Source organism: Mesoplodon mirus, assembly GCF_964341445.2.
Source record: "Mesoplodon mirus genome assembly, chromosome: 16".
NCBI classification, from domain to species: Eukaryota; Metazoa; Chordata; class Mammalia; order Artiodactyla; family Ziphiidae; genus Mesoplodon; species Mesoplodon mirus.
This window is the reverse complement of record NC_138992.1, coordinates 51316774-51341710: the sequence shown is the minus strand read 5'-3', so window position 1 is coordinate 51341710 and position 24937 is coordinate 51316774. Positions and strand designations below refer to the sequence as shown.

General features: G+C 36.7%; 1 protein-coding gene across 1 annotated transcript in view; it reads left to right on the top strand.

Annotated features, from left to right (window-relative positions):
• The window catches only part of RALYL (RALY RNA binding protein like), a gene marked incomplete at its 5' end in the record, with an annotated part of 468135 nt that overhangs the window by 403467 nt on the left and 39731 nt on the right, over positions 1–24937 (top strand). The window contains one exon of the mRNA XM_082601851.1: positions 1180–1293. Coding sequence (XP_082457977.1) covers positions 1180–1293 — 114 coding nt within the window. The remainder of the gene's footprint in view (positions 1–1179; positions 1294–24937) is intronic.

The window sequence follows — 24937 nt, the reverse complement described above, 5'->3', positions numbered from 1 at the left end:
CTTTAGTTTTTAACTACTTATAAAAAATTCCTAAAGACTAAAGAATCAATCAAACTAAACACTCAATTTCTTCAGGAATATCCAAGCCAAGTTTATTACAGACTTTAAAGGAAAAGTGACAGAAAAGAATAATAGACTGAAATCAAGATCTTTACCCCAGATATTGAAGCATAGCTCTCTGCTGAAGCATGGCTACCCAAAAACTAATGAAAGATCATAGACAGGTTTAACTCTTCTAGATTTATAGCTTTAAAAATCTTTGATCTCATTATTGAGGGCTCATGACAAAGTTTCCAGTTATTCTCAAAGAAATGAGAAAATAAGAACAGTGCAGTGAATTTTTCATAAACATAAACATACTTCATTGAAAGGATTGTCCTTAAAATAGGAAACTGACCTTCTCTTATCATTGATAGTAGGATGTTTGTTGTGTTTAACATCCTTATTTGCCAAATTAAAAGTAGTCAATCTTGTGTTAGTTCCATTTTTAGATAGTCTCATTAAACACTTAAAACCTGGAAAAGGAACCACAACTGTAGAAAATATCAGTGGGGACTTCAGTGAATTTCCTTTCCTTCCATCCCCAGGGCTTAAAAAGAGGCACACACAACCCATTACTGCAGTTTTTAATAAATAAAGTAGCAAAAGTACAGCAAGTTGGAGAGAGTTCTCTAGCATTTAAGACACTTCTTTAAAGGACAAATGTTATGTCTTGGTTTCAATCAATCACTAAGGAACTGGATTAAAACTATCACTGAAATATACATTACAACATAGTCCTCAAAGTAGTATCATAGTTCTCAAAGCATACCTGTCATGATTTAATCATTCCTCAATCTGAATCCGTTTTACAGTACAGATTTACTCTACCATTTGCACTGAATTTAGTATCTTTAGTTAGTGTATAAAACATTTCTAGATTCCTCTATCCCATTGCATAACTTTCAGTGAAAAGATTTAGTATCAAATGTTCACATCACTGAGAATCACTGCTTGTAATTGGCAAAGTCATCCAGTATCACAAGATCACTGGAAGCAATGAGAAACGATAAGATTGAAAAGTATCCTATGTGATGTGACACAGTCCTGAGAAAACATGGGGTGTCTGTGAGTTGTGCTCTAAGTGGGTCGTGGTGCATTTGATGTTCTGTTGCATTCTTTCCCTTTTCCCCTTTCCAGTGAAATCAGATGAATTACAGACAATCAAGAAAGAATTAACCCAGATCAAAACTAAAATTGACTCCTTGCTAGGGCGCCTGGAGAAGATTGAGAAGCAGCAGAAGGCAGAGGCAGGTAAGTGAAAAAGATCTGTAGCCACAGACATGTCAGAATTAAACCGTTGAAACAGTGTCAATCACGGAGACAGCGCAGGCCCAGGGGGATACTGGCTGAGTTTAATAGAGTTTAGTACATTTACATGAATACAGTCTTTAAACTTAGACTTGCAATGATGGAATCTGATTTTTAACTTTTTAGAGAAGGTGCGCCAGTTTGCCTAAAATTCATATTTTTAAAAAGAAGGGCAAAAAGGAAAAGTATTTTGATGCTAATAATAAGTAACAGTTGGATCATAATTAAAAGTTTACATCTCAATATCAAGTAACTTTTAAGAAAATTAAATCAATTAATGAAATATTCTATTGGGCTAAAATTATATTCATATTTCATTAAATTAACTGCAGCAAAGCTTAACAGATTTCAAAAACCATGATTATAAAGGCCCACTCTTGCATTGCTGCAACTCTGCAAAACTTCAGAACCCGTTTGCAGGATCTCAGTATCAACGGTATGCCTGGCCACCCAAGGCCACATCATTTGACTTAATTCTTTAACTTAATGTCCTCTCTCCTTTGAATTATCTGCCCTGACCCTCGTTCCATGTTAATAAAATTCGAATACCCTTTTATATGGCAACAGACAGTTTTAAAATCATACACTATAAGAACTGGTATAAACTTAGAGATGAGCTAGTGCATAATTTGCAAATTGTATTCTGCAGGGTCTTTGATGCCTCAGAGGCTCCTTGGAGATGAGATGAGTGCTGGAAGAACGCCCAGGAGGCAGGAGAACTCATGCCTCCTCCAAACCCAGCCTTTGCTGCAAACAGTGTAGTTCTACCTGTATCTGTTTTATATGTTAAGATTCAACATAAGACTTCATTTGCTAAAAGGGCTTCACTTTTTCAAAAATAAACAATACAGTTTTGAAAACCACTGATCAAATCCGGCCTCTGCATTTTGCAAATGAGAAAATGAGGGTTCAAGGAGGTAAACTGACTTTTCCATAGCCACATAAATAGTTTGTGATAGACCTAGGTCTCAAACCAAGTCTTGTGAGTAAAAGCACTGCCCTTTCCAATGTTATAGGAGCATTGGAACAATCTCAGTTTCCACACAGGGGCTGGTCCCAGGATTTCCCTGAAGTGAGGCTACCTGGGTAACAACTAACTGATGAGAATCCCTTGGGATCTAGGGCCACTGAGTTACAACAAAGAGGAACCTGCCTGTTTGTTGACTGTATCACTGGGGAGATGACTAGAGCTTACCTTCTGGTAATGAGGCATGCAGGGTTCAAGACTGAAAAGAAGCCAGCAGTGAGGTAGTGTTACAGCATAATGGGTGACAGAAATATACTGTGGTTCAAATCCTCACAACTTCTTAGCCTCAGTTTTCTCATTTATAAAATGAGGACAGTAATGGCTACCTAGCAACGTGAGAAATGAGTAAAGTAGTGCATGTAAGTTGTATAGTACAGTAACTAACATAGAGTAAAGGCTCAATAATTGGTGCTGTTTGGTCTTGTTAGTAACATAAACATATATAGGCCAATGAATATTTCCTACTACTATCATGCAGCCTATTTCTAAAACAATAAACCATATACCTAGCATATGGTAGATTCTCACTAACTTTTGGTAAGTTAATGTGGATTAGAAGTGGTAGATAAATAATAGATAAAATAGGCTCATTTTTATTAAAAACTTCTGTTATATTTTCTATTGAGAAAAAATATGCTGCCTACACTTCTTAATAGAGAAATTTAGATTTTAGAAAGTTTTTTATATGCTGTCTATGTCACTAATCTAAAGTGTTGCTGGAATTGAAATATCCTGTGATGTTGCCTTAATCAATATTTCCCTTTGAGCAAGTTCTGTGAAATCCATTATTATGTAAAACAACCCTTACAGCAAAGGACTTTGATAACCAATTTGCACTTCAGTTTAAAGGATTATGGAGAACTCATTTAAATATAAATCACCTCAACGAGAAAATGTGATCCTTATTCCATCGTAATATAATTTCCAGTTTCCTGCAATGAATAATACCTTCCACATATCTTCTTAGAAGATCATCTATAAACGAGACACTAAAATTCAAAGCTTGCATTTTCTTTTCATGAAAGGCTGTCACCTTATTTCTGTACGTGCTTAAACTTTCCCAGTCATGAGACAGTTATTTTTAAAATGGTAGGCTTAGGCCTTTGATATTTATGTCTTTCTTATTTGAACATGTCAGGAAGAAAATGGAATTATTTAATTTGTAATTTCAGTTTTGTAGTAATTGTCTCCTGAACAGTATTCATATTTATGGAGATAAGATGATCATTTTCTATATTTTCTTTATGAAAAGAAATCAGGGGTTTATGGAGTCAATACTACATTATGGAAGGTGGAGAGAAATACATTAAAATTCTTTTTAAGTGCTCAATACTTCTTTATTAACTTTAAGGAGACACCCATTTTAATGTTTATTTGGTGGCAAGTCAATTATACAGTAGTTAACATTTATTCTTCTTTATTGCTCTTTTATACATCTCTCATTCCCAGTTTACTCTTAGTCATTTGATGATGAAAGTTTCCAGCATAGAATAGTGGCAAGAAGGAGATGGAGGGTTACAAACAGGGTAAAGCCACACAGCAAGGAGCTTGTCCTGAGTTCAAGTTTCATAGGATCACTTTTTTTCTCTTTCATTTGAAGTGAATTCCTAAGCTATCAGGAATAATTGTAACGAGGTATAATGACATCATTTTGGATTCTCTGTACCTTAAATTACTGCTAATACATGTTTGCATGGTATCCTATCTCTTCCTTTGATGTTGTAAACTTCCTCAGAACAAGGTCATGTTTTCTCTAACTTTTCTGACTTTTCCAACACCATGTACTATGCACTGGACATGATTTAACAGGTCATTTAACTCTTCTAGGTCTCAAGCCCCTCAAATGTAAACCAGAGGAAGGGACTATGGCCTCAAGCATATATTCCAGCTTTTAAATTATGATTAGTATGAATCCACCCTGCATATGTTATTTTTTCCTATTTGAATAATTCAAGTAACATTACTTTGGGATATGGTGACTATAGATTATTGAAAACAACAAATAACACATATCAATTTAGCCTACAATTTTGCCTCATTCCTAGATATTTCTTTTAACAGAGAATCATAAATTGTCACATATGAAGATGGCAATTTATATGTGGTTTACACAGTGATGTAAAATGACCATAAAGGGTGAAAGGATTGAGAAGGAAAACTAAAGACTGAGTATCGTACAATGAGCAATGACATCTTTTAAAAAATCAAATTTCAGGCAAAGAGTCTCTGATATGAAAAGGCAATTAGGCATTTTTTTTTTTTTTTGTGGTATGTGGGCCTCTCACTGTTGTGGCCTTTCCCGTTGCAGAGCACAGGCTCCGGACGCGCAGGCTCAGCGGCCATGGCTCACGGGCCCAGCCGCTCCACGGTATGTGGGATCTTCCGGGACCAAGGCACGAACCCATGTCCCCTGCATCGGCAGGTGGACTCTCAACCACTGCGCCACCAGGGAAGCCCTAGACATTCTTTAATTCAACTTTATTCTCAATGATGTGCATCTTATATGACCAGCCAAACTCATTTGGACAACTCAAATGAGAATAGCCAACCTACCCTATCCATTAGACCTAACCACTAGAGAGGTCACACATCAGTCTCATCTGGATAAATTCATCCTGCCCATATGTTTGGTAAAAGATATAGACTTTTTTAAATAAATTAATGTCCAAGAATTAGAATATTACAGATAAATGTCAAGATATATAACTTCTTTTGAAAAATTGGAATCTTTCAATACTGCTGCCATATTATACATGGCATGCACTTTTCAGTTTGCTAATATCTTTATCCAGCCAATTCACACATTTATGTTATTTGCTTGATCCTTGATCATATTTGTGTCTCAGACTCCTATGGTAAGTTCTCCTTATACAGAGCCAAAATGGACTTTGCTTTCACTTGGTTCAGTTACTCTTTTTATGTCCCCTGAAACCAAGCTTAATATCTAATCCCTTGTGGATGTATCAGCCAATTAAATATATAAAAGAGCTGTAGTATTCTCACCCTTCCAAAACTTTTGAATAGAGTCAATATAATTGGCCCATAGATGCTCAACTTAGCTGCATTCAAATCTTGGTCAAAACATCTTTGACTCCTTCTTTTCTCTAGATAAATATCAGTAATTTCTTCAGCTGCTTCTCATGTCATTTAATTTTGCATCTTGAACCATTGTCATCTCTCTTCTCTAGTCACTGTATAGTTTGTCAGCTACAGAGTGTGGTACTCAGAATGGAAGACGTTGCTCCAGATATGATCTGACTGCTGCCACCTATAATGTGGCTACTAGTTCTGTCCTGAATACCTAACTGCTATCTTACACTTTGTATTAGATTGGTGATGTGTCTGGTTACAGATGTTGGACGAACAAATGAATTGAGCTCTGCTCCCTCCTGAATCTGCATTAAAATAATGACAGGTTTAAAAAATGAAAATCCCTAGGCATAAAGAAACTGGGAACAAAATTTTAGAAGCTAAACAGCAGATGGAGAAGTGTACCTGACTTATCACATCTTAGAAATAAGTCCAGTTTTAACCACAGAACTCCAAAAAGTCTCAGAATCAAAGCCATTATATTCCTCTGGAAAAGAGGGTATAAATGGCTGGAAGTCTATTAAAGAAACAGATTCCTGTGTTACCATTCCCAAATGTCCCTGGCCCACTAGAAGCCTTGAGAAGTTTCCTCTAGAAAAGCTAAAACATCATATCTCAGGGCTAATAGACAACAAACAAATTTGAGAGCAGTTAAAAACAGGGAGAAAAGCAGAAGTTTACACAGTTACTACAGAAATTCTAAGCATTCTTCTCCCCTTCAGCTGCCAGACTACTGGCAGGACACTAGCAGAGATTTTAGTTGGGAATATGAGCAGCTGAAGAGAAAAGATTTAAAGATGTTGGCATGGATGTCACCCAAAGAAATAGTCAGCAAGATCACCCTGCAGAAACGATATCCCCTTATGCTTACAAAGCTTCCCATCCATATTTTAATACCCCACTGTTAATACAAGCAGACAAGGTTCACCAGATGGCAGAAAAGATTTAATGTAAAAAGCAAATACCAAAAAAAGAAGAGAAAAATAATTAAAAATTGGAGGAAAGAGATTGTGCAGGAAGAATAAAACTTCAAAATAAATAAATAAATAAATAAATAAATAAATAACCACTGATTAATACCCTCAGAGAGAAAGAGAAGGCATTGCATTCATGAAATAAGAACACAAGACTAAAACTCAGTATTTAAAGGTCAGATAAAAGAGCTTTTAGAAATTAACATATGATAGAACAAATAAACAGGATTGAAAGACAAAACTGGGGAAACTCTCCCAGACAATACAGAAGAAATTCAAGTGGAAAATCAGAAGGGAAGGATATGAAAGTTACGGGATGACTATCTGCAAAATAGGGTTTCAAAAAGAAAGGGAAGGAACATCCAAAAACAATTTTTTTCTGGGGAAAAAATAACCAAAACTGAAGAACATAGTTAACCAGATTGAAAGGATTCACTGAGTACCTGAAACAGGGCATGAAAACAGATGTGCCTCAAAGCATAAAACTGTGATATTTCATAACATGGGGACAAAGAGAAGATCCTACAGGCTTCCAGAGAGACAGAGAGGAAAGAGAGAGAACAGTTTTTATATAAGGAAACAAATCAGAATGCCAATGGCCTTTCAGCAGCCACACTAAAAGCTAGAAGGGAATGAAAACACCCTCTTGCAACGTACAATTCTATACCTAATTTCCAAACTATTAAAAAGTGAGGGTAGATTGCAGATATTTTCAGATGTACAAGGCTTAAAAAACTTACCTCCAATTCACCCTTTCTCTGACAATTACTGAAGATATACTTCACCAAAACAAGGAGTTAAACCAAGAAACAGAATAACATGACTTTCCCAAAACAGGGAATCCAAAGGCAAAGGGAATCCTCAGGATAATTATAAAGAAGATTCTAGCATATGAGCTGTGAAAGAGATCTGGAAAGTATTGAGTACAGATCAGACCTGCTCAAAAGTTCTGGGAGAGACTTTTTCAAGAAGATGAAATGGATTCAGTGGCTAATAGTTGGGGAAGTGAATTGGTTGAGATGAGACTTACACATCTGATTGAGGGACAGGTAAGTTTGTTTAAGCATATATAAAGTAGTACATGTACTTAGTCCAAGTACCAAGTTTAAAACAAAAAAACAACCTAAGGCAATTTTTAATTCCAAAAAAGCAAAATATTGTTTGGGAAAGAACAAATCATTCATTATATACTAACAACTTAGCTGCCCAATGCATTTACATTTTTAAATTTATGTAAAAACTGAAAACTGATCTAATACAATTTACAATATAACTCTTGAGGGAGATGGGAAGTAAGTGGGAATGGGAAGTAAGCTGAACCCTCAGCTTCCCAAGGGTGATGTTAATTGATAGTGTATAAAACTAATCAAGAAATAGCAATATAAACATGCTATTTAGAAATATGAGGGTAGGGCCTCCCTGGTGGCGCAGTGGTTGAGAGTCCGCCTGCCGATGCAGGGGATACGGGTTCGTGCCCCGGTCCGGGAGGATCCCATATGCCACGGAGCGGCTGGGCCTGTGAGCCATGGCCACTGAGCCTGCGCATCCGGAGCCTGTGCTCCACAACGGGAGAGGCCACAACAGTGAGAGGCCCGCATACTGCAAAAAAAAAAAAAAAAAAAAAAAAAAAAGAAATATGAGGGCACATATTTAAAAGAATCAGCTAAGTGAGTATAAAGCCCTTAAAGAGCTGGAAATGGTAAGCAAATGGGAAGAGAAGACTACTGTTTTTCATTAACAAGTCTTGTAGAAATATTTAACTACAAAAATTAAATGTTTTAAAGAAGCTCAATTTACAGGGAAAAAAAAGAGATTGAGTTGTCTGTAGCAAATGGATCAAAACTTTTCCAACTGCTTCCTAGAGAGCTCCAGTAGCCATCCCTCAGATAAGTGTCACTGGACACTTGTTAGAAATGGCAAGGAAGACTTCATTCAAGACTGCTGTAATAGGTGTTAGAACTATTACAATAGGGGATGGAAATTGAACTCAGCTCTACCAAAACAAAAGATAGGAGGGTTTTTAAATGCAAGAGTGAGCTGACTGAGAAGTATTAGAGGATGTTAGTAGGGAGGTTGATCAATATGATGAGGCCATCCATGTTTGCTGATTGACTCTATGGAAGTTAGGCTCCTACTGGCCCACAGAGACTGGGAGCCAGGAGTCTTATCTTTTTCTGATGATTACATTTCAAAGGGAGAGCCTCCAGGTCTTGAAAAGACATGCCTGAGTTATAAAAGATGTACAACTCAAAGAGGCATAGAAAGAATTTACAGGTGCAAGGTTTCTAAAGTAAATGCTGTAAGAAGAAGGAGGTCAGGGTCCATAATCAGAATGAAGTCTGTCAAAAGTGCAGTCAAGCTGAGGGAAACGTTAAGGCTTTCTTAGTAACAACTCAATCATAGTCTTTAAAAATTGAACTCTTTCTCCTCTAAATATACTCTTCTCTCTGCACCCTGCCTCTGTCACATCACCATTACATAAATCCTGTCAATCACATTGCCAACCTCGATATCATTTTCCATTCCTACTATAGCCAGTATTGCAAAATCTGGCTTTCGGCATCTTTTTACTCCATCCCTTCTATTTTCTCAATGGTACTGCTGATACCCAAGCCCACTCACTTGCTCTATTGCAGTCACCTTATTTTTTTTAAGAACTTTTAGCTGTTCTTTACACTTCTAGTTCCTCCCTAATTCATCTTCCTTGGGGCAAATAGATTTACACTGCTAAAACATCCAAGGCCCCAGACTTGGGAATCAAACAGAACTAGGTTCACATCCTACTAGAGACCTAGTCCCAGAACTTACTACCTGCATAAAATTTGGAAAGGTCGTTATAAAATATATAAAATGGGTAAAATAATGTCTATTCTTTAAAATTATTGTGAGATTTAAATAAACACAATATCTCAGTAATTTTTTAAGTGATTTATATAAAATCTCTGGTCACCTCAACTATCGAGGATACTTCTTGTGAACAACTTGAGGTCATTTTCGTCAGGAATGTACTTATTAACTGGTATTTTAATCTAAAAGTATTCCTCCTGCATACCTTTCCTAATGCTCATTTATGTCATTGTTAGTGACATCAGCCATAATAAGTGCTTCTTTCTAAATGGCATTTACTGGAATCATTGAGTTAAATTCACATTATACACAGGTATTGTAGAATTTTTTAAAAATACAGTTTATACTGCAATGTGACAACAATAGTTTGAGGCTACTAGCTGGCTCTGATAAATAATGTGACTGTTTTTATATCAACATCCTTTCCAACCATCTGCTAAGTACAATACAGCTAGCAATTAGCTAGCAATTAAGCCAGCATGTCACAAATCTTAATTGCCAACTCAACCAATTTTCAAAGTTATATTAATGATAATAATTCTACAGCAAAGTGAATTTAATAAAAATGCTTTGAACATAAATCCCAACAATTCTAACTTGCCTTCTAAATCATATATACATGTTGAAATAGAAATGAGAGGTACAGAAAAAAATATTTGAATATGGGGATTAAAATTTTATATCAAATTCTTTCCTTTCAGGGCTTTTTAAAGCCTGAGGAATTTTCCCTTAAACAGAAGTATTTACCTGGCACTTCGTTTCCTTTGATAGCCATTTTTAATTTGAACATGTGCTTCTAACTAAGCAGATTTCTTCATTCTTGAATTTAAAATTGTCTGGTTCTTCCCTCCTACATGTTGGTGGGAATGTAAGTTGGTGCAGCCACTGTGGAAAACAGTATGGAAGTTCTTCAGAAAACTAAAATTGGAATTACCATATTATCCAGCAATCCCACTCCTGGACATACATCAGACAAAACTATATTTCAGAAAGATATATGTAACCCTATGTTCAGAGCAGCACTATTCACAATAGCCAAGACATGGAAACAATATAAATGTCCATCAACAGATGAATGGATAAAGAAGATGTGGTAATATATACAATGGAATACTACTCAGCCACTAAAAAGAATGAAATAATGCCATTTGCAGGGACATGGATGCAACTAGAGATTCTCATACTGAGTGAAGTAAGTCAGAAAGAGAAAGATAAATACCATATGATATCACTTATACATGGAATCTAAACTATGACACAAATGAACCTATCTAGGAAATGGAAACAGAATCATGGACATAGAGAACAGACTGGTGGTTGCCAATGGGGCGGGGGTTGGGGGAGGGATGGAGTGGGAGGCTGGAGTTAGCAGATGTAGGCTTTTATATACAGAATGGATAAACCACAAGGTCCTACTGTATAACACAGAGAACTATGCTCAATATCCTATGATAAACCATAACGGAAAAGAATAGTTACAAATAGAATGTATAAATAATTGAATAATTTTGTTGCACAGAAGTAATTAACACAACATTGTAAACCAACTATACTTCAGTAAAAATAATTTTTAATGTAAAAAAATTAAACCTCGAAAAAGAAATATTGTCTGGTTCCTGAAGAGATTCAAAGCACTCCCCTTGTATATAAAATTAAGGTTTTTTTCTAGAGATATATTAGAAAGCAGCCCAGGCTATGGAGGCAGAAAACCTTAGGGGGTAATTTCAACTCTTGCATATAGTAACTGTGGGCACCTTACTGAATATATGTATGCCTCAATTTCTCCTTCTGGAAAAAATGATAAATAAGCCTGCCCTTCAGGATATTTCAAGGCCTAAAGGTAATGAATGTCCCATAGTCAGCACTTTGTAAGCACTTACTAACTTGCAGCCAAAATAAACTTTTTTTCTGTTGAAATTCATAATTTATATAATATTAGAGATATCTTATAGGCACAAGCTGCTAACATTTTGGTTCCTGATATATTCTTTTAAAAATCTAAAACTGGGGTTCCCTGGTGGCGCAGTGGTTGAGAGTCCGCCTGCAGATGCAGGGGAGACGGGTTCGTGCCCCGGTCCAGGAGGATCCCACATGCCGCGGAGCAGCTAGGCCTGTGAGCCATGGTCACTGAGCCTGCACGTCCGGAGCCTGTGCTCTGCAGCGGGAGAGGCCACAACAGTGAGAGGCCCACGTACCGCAAAAAAAAAAAAAAAAAAATCTAAAACTAACTCACTTTTCTCACAAAAGAAATGTTGTGGTTGCCCCTCACTCTGACTTAAAAAGTCAACAAAGACTCAGAAAAATGCCAGTGTTCAAAGGCAGCCTTCCTCCTGCAAGCACTTGAAGACTTCATAGTTTATTTTTCTCCTGGAGACTTGTCAGTTATAAACATGAAGAATTTTCCTCTCAGAAATTCTCATACCCCAAGATTGATTTTGCCTTAGTGGTGTGGCACTCTTGTGTAGAATGTTTCAAGGAAGTTTCTTTTAGGTTCTTTGAATTTGTATTTTTGCTACCATGGTGCCAAATTCAAAAATCACTGTGACTCTATGAAAACAATTTGATACCCAGACATTTATTTTCATTTTTTTAGTTCCACAAAAATTCGTGAATATATTCAACAAATATTTAATTTACATGTAAGCCTCTGAGCCACCAGGGATACAAAAACGTATAAAAAGATTTCTTCCCCAAAGAAGCTTCAGTAGTAGAGACATAAATGCATGTGCACGTGTACACGCACACATGCACACACACACTCACAATAAAAAGTAAAAGTGAGAAGTAGAAAAAGAATTATGCAGATAAAGAGACTGTTATGAAATTAAGAATAAACTAAAAAACTAACAACTACTAATAAACTACTCGTTTCTAATAGAAGTAGAATTAGATAATTATTCATAAAAGTGGAACAAGTTGCTTTGTTTCTTTCTATTTCAACAAGATAATAACTGGATCAAAACTGCTTGGTAAACCGTGAATCAACAGTTTTATAAACAAGATATGCTTTCATGTGTGATTTTTTTCATGAAACCTATCACTGCTTAGTGATTATAACATTTCCCATTGAGATAATGACAAAAATCTATGGTGGCCACATTACTAAAGCACAGACTGATTGTATTTCTGTTAAACTCCTATGAATCAATTGCCATTATAATTAAGCTTTTTTTCTCAACCCAGATAATGTCTTCCATGCATCTAGCTTTCAAATTAATGAAAGGATGAATGAGGATGTTATAGGATGTTTTTGCAATTAACTATATTAATACACAACTGCCTTTGAAATAGGTCATCAGAGGAATTACAGGTATGCTGTATATTAATACACAAAGCAGAGTAACTTAAAACACTATGTCTGTCTAAACAGAAATTAAGGGACCATGTCAAAGCCAAAATTGTCTTTGTAATATATGATTCTTAATGGTCAGTAGTGATGAATTATTTTGATATGGACAACTTATCTGTAGCAATCAAGTAATCAATATAGATTCAACTCAAGAACTATCTAGAACCTCTTAAGAGAGCATGTTTGTGTGCCCTTTATAGTGCAAAAATGCATTCACCTCTTTTTTCTCATTTGAGCATGCTGTAGCCTTCTGAAAGATATCTTCTTTATGCTCATCTTTTAGAAAGAAAATTACAGTTAATAGAACTAGTAACTAGCAAAAGTGTGGATCTCAAATCCTATATTCTCTCTAATACCTTATCTCTTCTCTGTATAAGGCATTCAATGAGGGGTACAGAGAACATCAAAATATTTCTTGATAACTGACTAGTATTGCACTTTTCACTTTATAAAAGATTGATATCTTTATTATCCCCTTAGAGTGTGATAATGACCTTTTGAGGCAATATAGCTCAAGTTTCAAGAAAGCTTAAACACTAATGAGAAAAGGAGAAGACAACAACAGAACTATCTGATCCATGTTTTGGTTGATCAAAGGAGGAGGGATTGTATTCAACTAAGAAGATCAGGAAAGTCAACTTGGATTCCAAAGATAACTGAAGTAAATTGTTACACAAAGCCAAATGATGACTACACAACTCCGAGATCTGGTCCTACATATATTCGAGATCTGGTCCTACATATATTCTCTGAAAATCCATTACACTTTTTGGACCAGAGATTTTCTAGAGAAAAAAAAAAAAGAAACAATATAACTTTCAACATCAAAAAGTGACAGTTCGGGGCTTCCCTGGTGGCGGAGTGGTTGGGAGTCAGCCTGCCGATGCAGGGGACACGGGTTCGTGCCCCGGTCCGGGAGGATCCCGCATGCCGCGGAGCGGCTGGGCCCGTGAGCCATGGCCTCTGAGCCTGTGCGTCCGGAGCCTGTGCTCCACAACGGGAGAGGCCACAGCGGTGAGGGGCCCGCGTACTGCAAAAAAAAAAAAAAAAAAAAAGGTGACGGTTCTTAGAGAACATATATTTCTGAAGTCATTAGAGAAGAAATAGATATGCTAGACCAAATGAATTTCCAATATAATGTGAATTTTAACCAGAAGCCCATTTGTGTGTTATAACAAAAGAATAAACACAATGACTTAAAATTGAGAAAGTTTGACTTTAGGAAAAGTTGTAATATTAGGGACTTTTTTATAGAATAATAATTATCCAATCCCAGACCTTCATTCCTTTTTCTTTCTTAATACCAACAGCAGGACTTGAGAGTCAGGGCATTTGAACCACCAACGTAGTGACCCAGAGTGGCTAGAAGTGAGGGGGTCAGGTGATAAGTACAAAAAACTCTTTTAGGAGAAAGAGTGGAAGATCAAACTAGAGTAGCCAAATCCATGTGTCTTCCAGGATCAGCGATACAGAGGCAACAGGGTGGAGCCTAGGGCATGATTAATATCAGAGGATTCCAAACTTTCCAGTGCTCTCACTAGTCTGTCCATCACGGCTTTATTTTTTTAATTAAAATATAGTTGATTTACAATATTGTGTTAGTTTCATGTATACAGCAAAGAACAGGAAAAAACTGGTCTGGAACTGAACCCTGAACCCACAATATCTCCTTGGAGTTATGCCTGTATTTATTTAAGTAACTATTACTACAATTTTAAACAATTTATAGGAGAGGATATCTTCTTACTTATACATAGTTTATCCATTTATTGTTTTACGTATTAGTTATGATTGAAAAGATTTGTGCTGAGTCAAAACGTATATAACAATGCTTATTTTCCTTTTAACTCACATTAAGAAAAAGACCAAGAATGAATACCCCAAAATATTTTGGCTCTATAAACTATCCTTATTGCTGTAAAATGTAAATAAATAAACTCAAAGTGCAACATCTTTTAAAACTCGAATAATGGAATAATCATCTGATAAAATAATAATCAAAATGAGTGTGAAAAACACATAGCTTTTGACATAGTCATGTACACATGGGAATAAGAGAAGGAGGTACATAGGATAATTTCAGTTATTCAATACCCAGTGCTTCTTGATGTTTTCACAAGAGAAGAAAACCAACCACTAGGGGAAATAATTATTATGTTGTCAGCATAATTCCCATTTGGGCAAATTTCTGTGAATGAAATGCACACACCCTGGCATTAGAGGGAATTCTGTTAATGTAGAATGTAGCTTCATTTGTTGAGCACTTACTATTTGCAAATCACTAAACTAAACACTTTGATTTACTACTCCAGGCCCTGAAAGTTAAAATCTATCTATCCTGATTGTGTGGATGAGAAAACTGAGGTACAGGAGGGTTTATCACTTCAGCATCGCAAAGCTTGTAAATGATGAAGCTCGACATTGAACGCGGGCTCTCTGACACCAGAATTTTATCCTTAACCCTTGTGGTTAACCACGTCTACCAACAGAATTTAGAGTAAAATATCAAAGGATTGCTCACATGGACATGTTGTTGACAGCCAACATATATGCTTTTGTACTTTTTTCCTCAGTGACTTTTTGTCTTCTTCACTTAGGTTTAAACTTGTCAGTGAGAGCTTTCTTCATCCTCCTTCCTTGAGTGAACAAATCCTATGTTTTAGCTGATTTTCTTTTTTTTTTTCTTTTTTTATCTTTTTTTTTTTTTTTTTTTTTGCTGTATTTTCTCCTTAGAGAGAACATCCTTATCAGAAAGAACTATATATAACCAGAAAGATCAATCTGTTTATGTAAATCTTTGTTTCTTTATATACAAGAACCATCTGCATTCCCCAATTTTTTGCTAATTCTGTTAAAAAATACTATGCTTACATGTAAATACACAGAGATATGAACATAATTTACATGACTGAATAAATTCAACCTTAACATAATATTACTTTATCTTCCTCACACACATAATAGTACAGAGTTTACCCATTCATAGACTGTTTTTTCGTGGTTTATCCAAATGGCTCATGAGCAACCCAAAGTAGTAGTCATTTGCTTTTTCCCCCCCTCCACCAGAAGCTCAGAAGAAGAAATTGGAAGAGAGTATAGAGCTGATCCAAGATGAATGTGTGTCAGAGAATGCAGATCACTCTACAGAGGAGCCTGCTGAAGGAGGGCCAGATGCCGATGGAGAAGAAATGACTGATGGGATAGAGGAGGACTTCGATGAAGATGGGGGTCATGAGCTGGTAGGAACTAAACATTTGGTGTCCACACCCCTTTGGTAATAGTACCAGCATGTCAGTGGCTCATTCATTCTAAAATATAGATTAATTATTGAGGGCTTATTTCTTTCTTACATGCATATATTTAAGGCAACCTCAGGCAGTGCTTTGCACATAATAAGTGCTCAATATATTTTTGCTAATTTAAAATATGAGGGAATAAATGAATGAACAGGAATATTATATATGAGATTAGGTATATTTAAAGCCTCATATGAAAGATTCTCTTTCTCAAATGCTTCATCATGAAAAGAATCTTGTGTTTGTGCAGTTACACATGGGTATAATATCCTGGTAACAAAACAACCATTTACTGGATGATACATGGCTCCCCTCTTACTTAGTAGTGTCACTCACTGATGATAATTATATTAGTTATATGTGCAACAGCCCTTTGTACTCTGCTCACTAAGAGGATCCTTCGGTGTATAGCCAGTTTATCATCTTCAGTGCCTGTGCTGCTTGATAACCAGTTTTTATGAGTTGCGGATTTGACTGTGACTTGATTCTTTACATGTTTTGTTTTCCCAATGTTGTAATCATTATACTGGTCATTTCCAGATGTTCTTTCCTGTATAAACACACCAGGGACTTGCTAAATATATGCTGCTGAGAATGCTACTCCGCATATTTTATCAGCCATGAAATTAAATATACTATCTTAGAGGGACTGACTAATAAGAATAAGACAAATGTGTGTGTATATGTGTGTGTGTGTTGCCAGCTCTCAAGTATCTATGGACTGATTGCATTAAACTTGACTTATCCTAGGTAACATCAGAGTCCAATTTGTTTTAATACCTACTGTTATTTAACTGATTTTGTCGTGGTTGTTGTTTTGGCATGGTAACTACCCTATCTCTAGTTTCATTTATGGAATTTTATATTGATTTTTAACATTCCAGCTCTGTTTAAATTGCATGGTACCTTTATTTAAACTTTTCAGATATGAGCATTTAACAACCACCCTTATTTTTACAAAAGTCTGCATCAGTTTGAAGGACTTGAGTACTTATTTTTAGAACTGTTTTGCTTTCTAGAGTCTGTTGAGCAGGGACTAGAATGAAAGACTAACAAGTTTCTCAGCTTCTCCTTAGGCAGGACTTTAATCCAACAACATAAGTTCCTCAAGCCATTCTAATAAGACTTTTGTTGTCACCATCTCATTGTGACTGCTTTTGTTGAGATCTCTGGAGGCCTCCATGTTGCCATTACCAATGGTTGCCTCTCCGTTCTTATTTTAATTAACCTGTCAGCAGAATTTGGCTGAAAACTGGTTAGGAGAATTTCTCAGAATACTAGTTGTTCATTCTCATTCACCCGTGCTAGAAACCTTCCCTCCATATTTCCACTAAATAAGGGAATAACCCAGGACTTTGTCATGGGCCACCTTCTCTTTCTACACACTTTCACAAGGTAACTTAATCAAACACCAGAGCTTTGAGTATTATTTATAGGCCAGAGATTCCTAAATCTATATTTCTACTTTTCATCTCTTCCTGGAATTCTAAACTCAAGTAGATGCCTCTCTCCTCATAAATGTTCAGTAAACAATTGAAACTTAACATGCCACACACATTCTTGATTTTTTCCAGCCAGCTTATTACTTTCCAGACTTCCTCTTTCTGGTAAACAGCATCATTATCCACACAGTTGTTAAAAACCAAAAAGATGATGATTACCTTTGATTCTCTCCACCTTCCCCCATTCATTCTACCTCCAAATAATAGCCCAAATCTAGTTACATCTCCACTACAGCTAAACTGACTTTTTTGCTTCAGCCCATGCAATCCATTCTCCACACAAAGAGGATAAAAATCTTTTTAAACTGTATACCAGATAATGCTACTCCCTTGCTTAAAACCCTACAGTGCTTTTATCACACTTATAATCAAAATCCCTAAGTGTGTGAATTTAAATTGAAATTGGGTGGAAGATACCAGGAGAGAGAGAGAGAGAGAGAACTTGCTGAGGAGAAAGAAAGTCCCCAGTGCTGACGGGAAAGGAATTTAGGACGCAGTGTATATATAGGCTGGCCTTCGACGTGAAGAGGGACACTCTTTCATTGCAACAAACTGTAATAAGTCTGAGGATTTGGTGGCAGGTGCTTGAGGGAATTCAAGCATGAACTGTAAGGCAGAGGTGATAATCTCTGGAGAGTGAGGAGAGATGGGCATTGTCACAGATTTAAGGAGAAAGGAGAAGATTTGAAGAAGCGAGTATGGAAAACATAGAAGATCACTAATTTGGAAAACATACAATGATTGATGGTTAGTGTCCATAGCCAGTTGAGGCTAGAGACCAAGAATTAAAGAGTAGTAGTTTGCAAACTTTAAGGTGCATCAGAATAACCTGGAGTTTGTTAATTCCCATTCCAGATGGTTAAAACACACATTTCTGTGTCCCATTCCAAGAGTTTCTGATTCAGTATGCTGAGTGTGTCTGGGAATTCACATTTCTAACGGGCTCTCAAGTCATGCTGATGCAGCCAGTCTTGGGTTCTCTTTGAGAACCACTACTGAACAGGGAAGGAGGGGAACCTAGGAGGGGGCTGAGAAGGAGAAAACAGAGGCACGAACGGAATAGAAGTCATTATACCATTAAGGACCAGAGGAAAGGAAAGGAAATGAATAAGAAAAAGCAATGGTTATACTCAGAGACTGAGATATTTCAGAGGAGTGACAGGTGATGAGAAAATCTATGGGAGGGAGTGATGGAAGTGGGATCAGAAGAAAAGTCACTGCATATGAAGAATTCAAGGAACTGAGAGGCTCAGATGCAAGATGGCTCATCTACATGGGCATAAAATCACTCCAAATATCAGATAGAAGTACAAGAGTAAGACAGCTATGAAAAGTCAGCTGTCATGAAAGAGATAGCGAGGTCCATTTTAGTCCCAGATTTGTCACTATCCGATTCAATCGATTCACCTTAAACATAACTTCTCTGAGTCTCAACTTTCTTATCTGCAAAATAGTAAGTTTAGGCTAGAAATTTCTAAAATCCTTTTTGTTTGATCTTTTCTCTGAGTGAGTCTGTGTTCCAGGAACACCATGTCTGAAAGAGCAAGGGTTGAGCATGCAGCCAAGGGAACAAAGCCAAACCATGGTGTTTGGTTTAAACACACAGAAAGTAACTGATTAGAACTATTGCTGCCTGGAGGTTCTCAGGTTTTCTCCCTCAACTCCTGCATTATAATTGGGGGTTTAGCTAATGGGAGGTAAGGATACTATCTCTAGTATCTCATTTCGTTTCTAAAACTTGGAAAACAGTGAGTGAGGGTGAGTTTAGTACTCAGTCCCTGCATTCTAAATGGAGACTGGGGAGTCCCTCCCAGTGATTGCCCAAGAGAAAATTCCCTGTTCTGGTGTCTACTATTTTCTCTTTTCCAGACCACATGAACCAAATCATCCTTGTTTCCTGAAAAGGAAAGTAAAAACACAAATCTTCTCTTTTTGAAGAGTGGGTATAATTACAGATTCAGCAAGGATACAGTATAATTAGGTCTTTAGCACATACAGTAGCAACCAAAAGGAAGAACTGACATCCACGTGCTTAGGCAGTTGCTCAAACAAAATCTGAAATGAATGGGAAACAAGACTTGTATCTGAAGCAAAGGAGATCCAGGAAATGTAATAATGGGACAGCCATAAGTGGAGGCACCCCTTGTGGAGCATGTGGGAAGCTGCTCCATACATTACCTAGATCTAAATATCCAGTTAGTGAAATCGATTTCCATTAAGCAATCCATTCAACTAATGTTCAGGTGCCTGCTGTGTGTGAATCAGGTGCTACAAAAATTGTACAGATAACTAAAACTATTGCTTTATGTGTAAAATGAAATGTTTAAGTAAATGGTTCTTTTTCTCAAGTAGCTTAGTGCCTTAGAGAAGACTGATTTCCTCACATAAAAAAATCATACACTTAGACTTCATAATTTATAAGAAGCGAGCCAGGGCTAAAGATATGTGATTCTATAATAATCTATGCCTATGTATTCATTAGTGCCTATAAATTGACTTGAATATATTTAAAATTGAACTCTATATTGACGCATTATACATACACTATCAAACTGTTACCATACTCATTTCCGAATAAATCCATTAGCAAATATTTATTGATTGACCACTAATGAGATTTTTGTGATGGGAATGAAGAAGGCAATCATATTTTTTCCATCAAGAAGGCTATCAAGAACTCGAATTGGTTCAAGATGGCAGAGTAGAAGGACTTGCTCTCACTCCCTCTTGCAAGAACACCCGAATCACAACTAACTGCTGAATAATCATTGACAGGAAGACACTGGAACTAACCAAAAAAGATACCCCATATTCAAAGACAAAAGACAAGCCACAATGAGATGGTAGGAGGGGCACAAGCACAATAAAATAAAATCCCATAACTGCTGGGTGGGTGACTCACAAACTGGAGAACACTTATACCACAGAAGTCCACCGACTGGAGTGAAGGCTCTGAGCCCCACCTCAGGCTTCTGAACATGGGGGTCTGGCAACAGGAGGAGGAATTCCTGGAGAATCAGGCTTTGAAGGCTACCAGGATTTGATTAAAGGACTTAAACAGGACTGGGGGAAACAGAGACTCCACTCTTGGAGGGCACACACAAAGCAGTATGTGATTGGGACCCAAAGGAAAGAGCAGTGACCCCATAGGAAACTGCAGCAGACCTACCTGCCAGGGTTGTTGGGTCTCCTGCAGAGGTGGGGTGTGGCTCTGTCTCACCATGAGGACAAGGACACTGGCAGCAGAAGTTCTGGAAAGTACCATTGGGGTGAGCCCACCCAGAGTCCACCATTAACCCCATCAAAGTGGCCAGGTAGGCTCCAGTGTTGGGTTGCCTCAGGCCAAACAACAGGGAGGGAACCCAGCCCCACCCATCAGCAGACAAGAGGATTAAAGTTTTACTGAAATTTGCCCAACAGAACAACAGCCAGCTGTACCCACTACCAGTCCCTCCCATCAGGAAACTTGCACAAGCCCCTTAGATAGCTTCATCCACCAGAGGGCAGACAGCAGAAGCAAGATGAACTACAATCCTGCAGCCTGTGAAACAAAAACCACATTCACAGAAAGATAGACAAGATGAAAAGGCAAAGGGCTATGTATTGGATGAAAGAACAAGATAAAACCTTAGAAAAACAACTAAATGAAGTGGAGATAGGCAACCTTCCAGAAAAGGAATTCAGAATAATGATAATGAAGATGATCCAGGACCTCAGAAAAAGAATAGAGGAAAAGATCAAGAAGATGCAAGAAATGTTTAACAAAGATTTTGAAGAAATAAAGAACAAACAAACAGAGATGAACAATACAATAACTAAAATGAAAAATATACTAAAAGGAATCAATAGCAGAATAACTGAGGCAGAAGAATGGATAAGTGACCTGGAAGACAAAATGGTGGAATTCACTGCTACAGAACAGAATAAAGAAAAAAGAATGAAAAGAAATGAAGACAACCTAAGAGACCACAGGGACAACATTAAACACAACAACATTCACATTATAGGGGTCCCAGAAAGAGAAGAGAGAGAGAAAGGACCAGAGAAAATATTTGAAGAGATTACAGTCAAAAACTTCCCTAACATGGGAAAAGAAATAGCCTACCAAGTCCAGGAAGTGCACAGTCCCATACAGGATAAACCCAAGGAGAAGCACACTGAGTCACATAGTAATAAACTGGCAAAAATTAAAGACAAAGAAAAATTATTGAAACCAGCAAGGGAAAAATGACAAATAAAATACAAGGGAACTCCCATAAGATTAACAGCTGATTTCTCAGCAGAAACTCTACAGGGCAGAAGAGAGTGGCATGATATACTTAAAGTGATGAAAAGGAGGAACCTACAACCAAGATTACTCTACCTGGCAAGGATCTAATTCAGATTCTATGGAGAAATCAAAAGCTTTACAGACAAGCAAAAGCTAAGAGAATTCAGCACCACCAAACCAGCGTTACAACAAACGCTAAAGGAACTTCTCTAAGTAGGAACACAAGAGGAGAAAAGGACCTACAAAAACAAACCCATAACAGTTAAGAAAATGGTAATAGGAACATATATATCAATAATTACCTTAAAAGTGAATGGATTATCTGCTCCAACCAAAAGACACAGGCTTGCTGAATGGGTACAGAAACAAGACCCATATATATGCCCTCTGCAATAGACCCAATTCAGACCTACGGACACATACACACTGAAAGTGAGGGGATGGAAAAAGATATTCCATGTAAATGGAAATCAAAAGAAAGCTGGAGTAGCAATACTCATACCACATAATATAGACTTTAAAATAAAGAATGTTACATGAGACAAGGAAGGACACTACATAATGATCAACAGATCAATCCAAGAAGAAGATATAACAATTATCAATATATATGCACCCAACATAGGAGCATCAGAATACATAAGGCAACCGCTAACAGCTATAAAAGAGGAAATGGACAGTAACACAATAATAGCGAGGGAATTTAACACCTCACTTAAACTGATGGATAGATCATCCAAACAGAAAATTAATAAGGAAACACAAGCTTTAAATGACACAATAGACCACATAGATTTAATTGATATTTATAGGACATTCCATCCAAAAACAGCAGATTACACTTTCTTCTCAAAAGTGCATGGATCATTCTCCAGGATAGATCACATCTTGGGTCACAAATCAAGGCTCAGTAAATTTAAGAAAATTAAAATCATATCAAGTATTTTTTCTGACCACAATGTTATGAGATTAGAAATCAATTACAGGGGAAAAAAACGTAAAAAACACAAACACATGGAGGTTAAATAATACATTAGTAAATAACCAAGACATCACTGAAGAAATCAAAGAGGAAATTTAAAAATACCTAGAGACAAATGACAATAAAAACACAACAATCAAAAACCTACAGGATGCAGCAAAAGCAGTTTTAAGAGGGAAGTTGATAGCTATACAAGCCTACCTCAAGAAACAAGAAAATTCTCAAATAAACCATCTAAACTTACACCTAAAGGAACTAGAGAAAGAAGAACAAGCAAAACCCAAAGTTAGCAGAAGGAAAGAAATCATAAAGATCAGAGCAGAGATAAATGAAATAGAAACAAAGAAAACAAGAACAAAGATCAATAGAACTAAAAGCTGGTTCTTTGAGAAGATAAACAAAATTGATAAACCATTAGCCCGACTCATCAAGAAAAAGAGGGAGAGGACTCAAATCAATAAAATTAGAAATGAAAAAGGAGAAGTTACAACAGACACCGCAGAAATATAAAGCATCCTGAGAGACTATTACAAGAAACTCTATGCCAATAAAATGGACAACTTGGAAGAAATGGACAAATTCTTAGAAAGGTATAAACTTCCAAGACTGAACCAGGAAGAGTTAGAAAATGTGAACAGACCAATCACAAGTAATGAAATTGAAACTATGATTAAAAATCTTCCAACACACAAAAGCTCAGAACCAGGTGGCCTCAGAGGTGAATTCTATCAAACATTTAGAGAAGAGCTAACACCATCCGTCTCAAACACTTCCAAAAAATTGCAGAGGAAGGAACACTCGCAAACTCATTCTATGAGGCCACTATCACCCTGATATCAAAACCAGACAAAGATACTACAAAAAAGGAAAATTACAGACCAATACCACTGATGAATATAGATGCAAAAATCCTCAACAAAATACTAGCAAACAGAAACCAACAACACATTAAAAGGATCATACACTATGATCAAGGGGGATTTATCCCAGAGATGCAAGGATTCTTCAATATACATAAATCAATCAATGTGATACAACATATTAACAAATTGAAGAATAAAAACCATATGATAACCTCAATAGAGGAAGAAAAAGCTTTTGACAAAATTCAACACCCATTTATGATAAAAATTCTCCAGAAAGTGGGCATAGAGGGAACCTAACTCAACGTAATAAAAGCCACATATGACAAACCCACAAGAAACATCATTCTCAATGGTGAAAAACTGAAAACATTTCCTCTCGGATCAGGAAAACAAGGATGTCCACTCTCACCACTATTATTCAACATAGTTTTGGAAGTCCTAGCCATGGCAATCAGAGAAGGAAAACAAATAAAAAGAATATAAATTGGAAAAGAAGAAGTAAAACTGTCACTGTTTGCAGATGACATGATACTATACATAGGGAATCCCAAAGATGCCACCAGAAAACTGCTAGAGCTAATCAATGAATTTGGTAAATTTGCAGGATACAAAATCAATGCACAGAAATCTCTTGCATTCCTATACACTAATGATGAAAAATCTAAAAGAAAAATTAAGGAAACACTGCCATTTACCATTGCAACAAAAAGAATAAAATACCTCGGAATAAGCCTACCTAGGGAGACAAAAGACCTGTATGCAGAAAACTATAAGACACTGATGAAAGAAAATAAAGTTGATCCCGACAGATGAAGAGATATACCATGTCCTTGGATTGGAAGAATCAATATTGTGAAAATGATTATACTACCCAAAGCAATCTACAGATTCAATGTAATCCCTTTCAAATTACCAATGGCATTTTTTAAAGAACTAGAACAAAAAATCTTAAGGTTTGTATGGAGAAAAAAAGACCCTGACTAGCCAAAACAATCTTGAGGGGAAAAAAGTGGAGCTGGAGGAATCAAGACTCCCTGACTTCAGACTATACTACAAAGCTACACTAATCAAGACAATATGGCACTGACACAAAAACAGAAATATAGATCAGTGGCACAAGATAAAAAACCCAGAGATAAACCCATGCACCAATGGTCAACTAATCTATGACAAAGGAGGCAAGGATATACAATGGAGAAAAGACAGTCTCTTCAATAAGTGGTGCTGGGAAAAATGGACAGCTACATGTAAAAGAATAAAATTAGGACACTCCCTAACACTACACACAAAAATAAACTCAAAATGGATTAGAGATCTAAATGTAAGACCAGACACTATAAAACCATTAGAGGAAAACATAGGACAAACACTCTCTGACATAAAT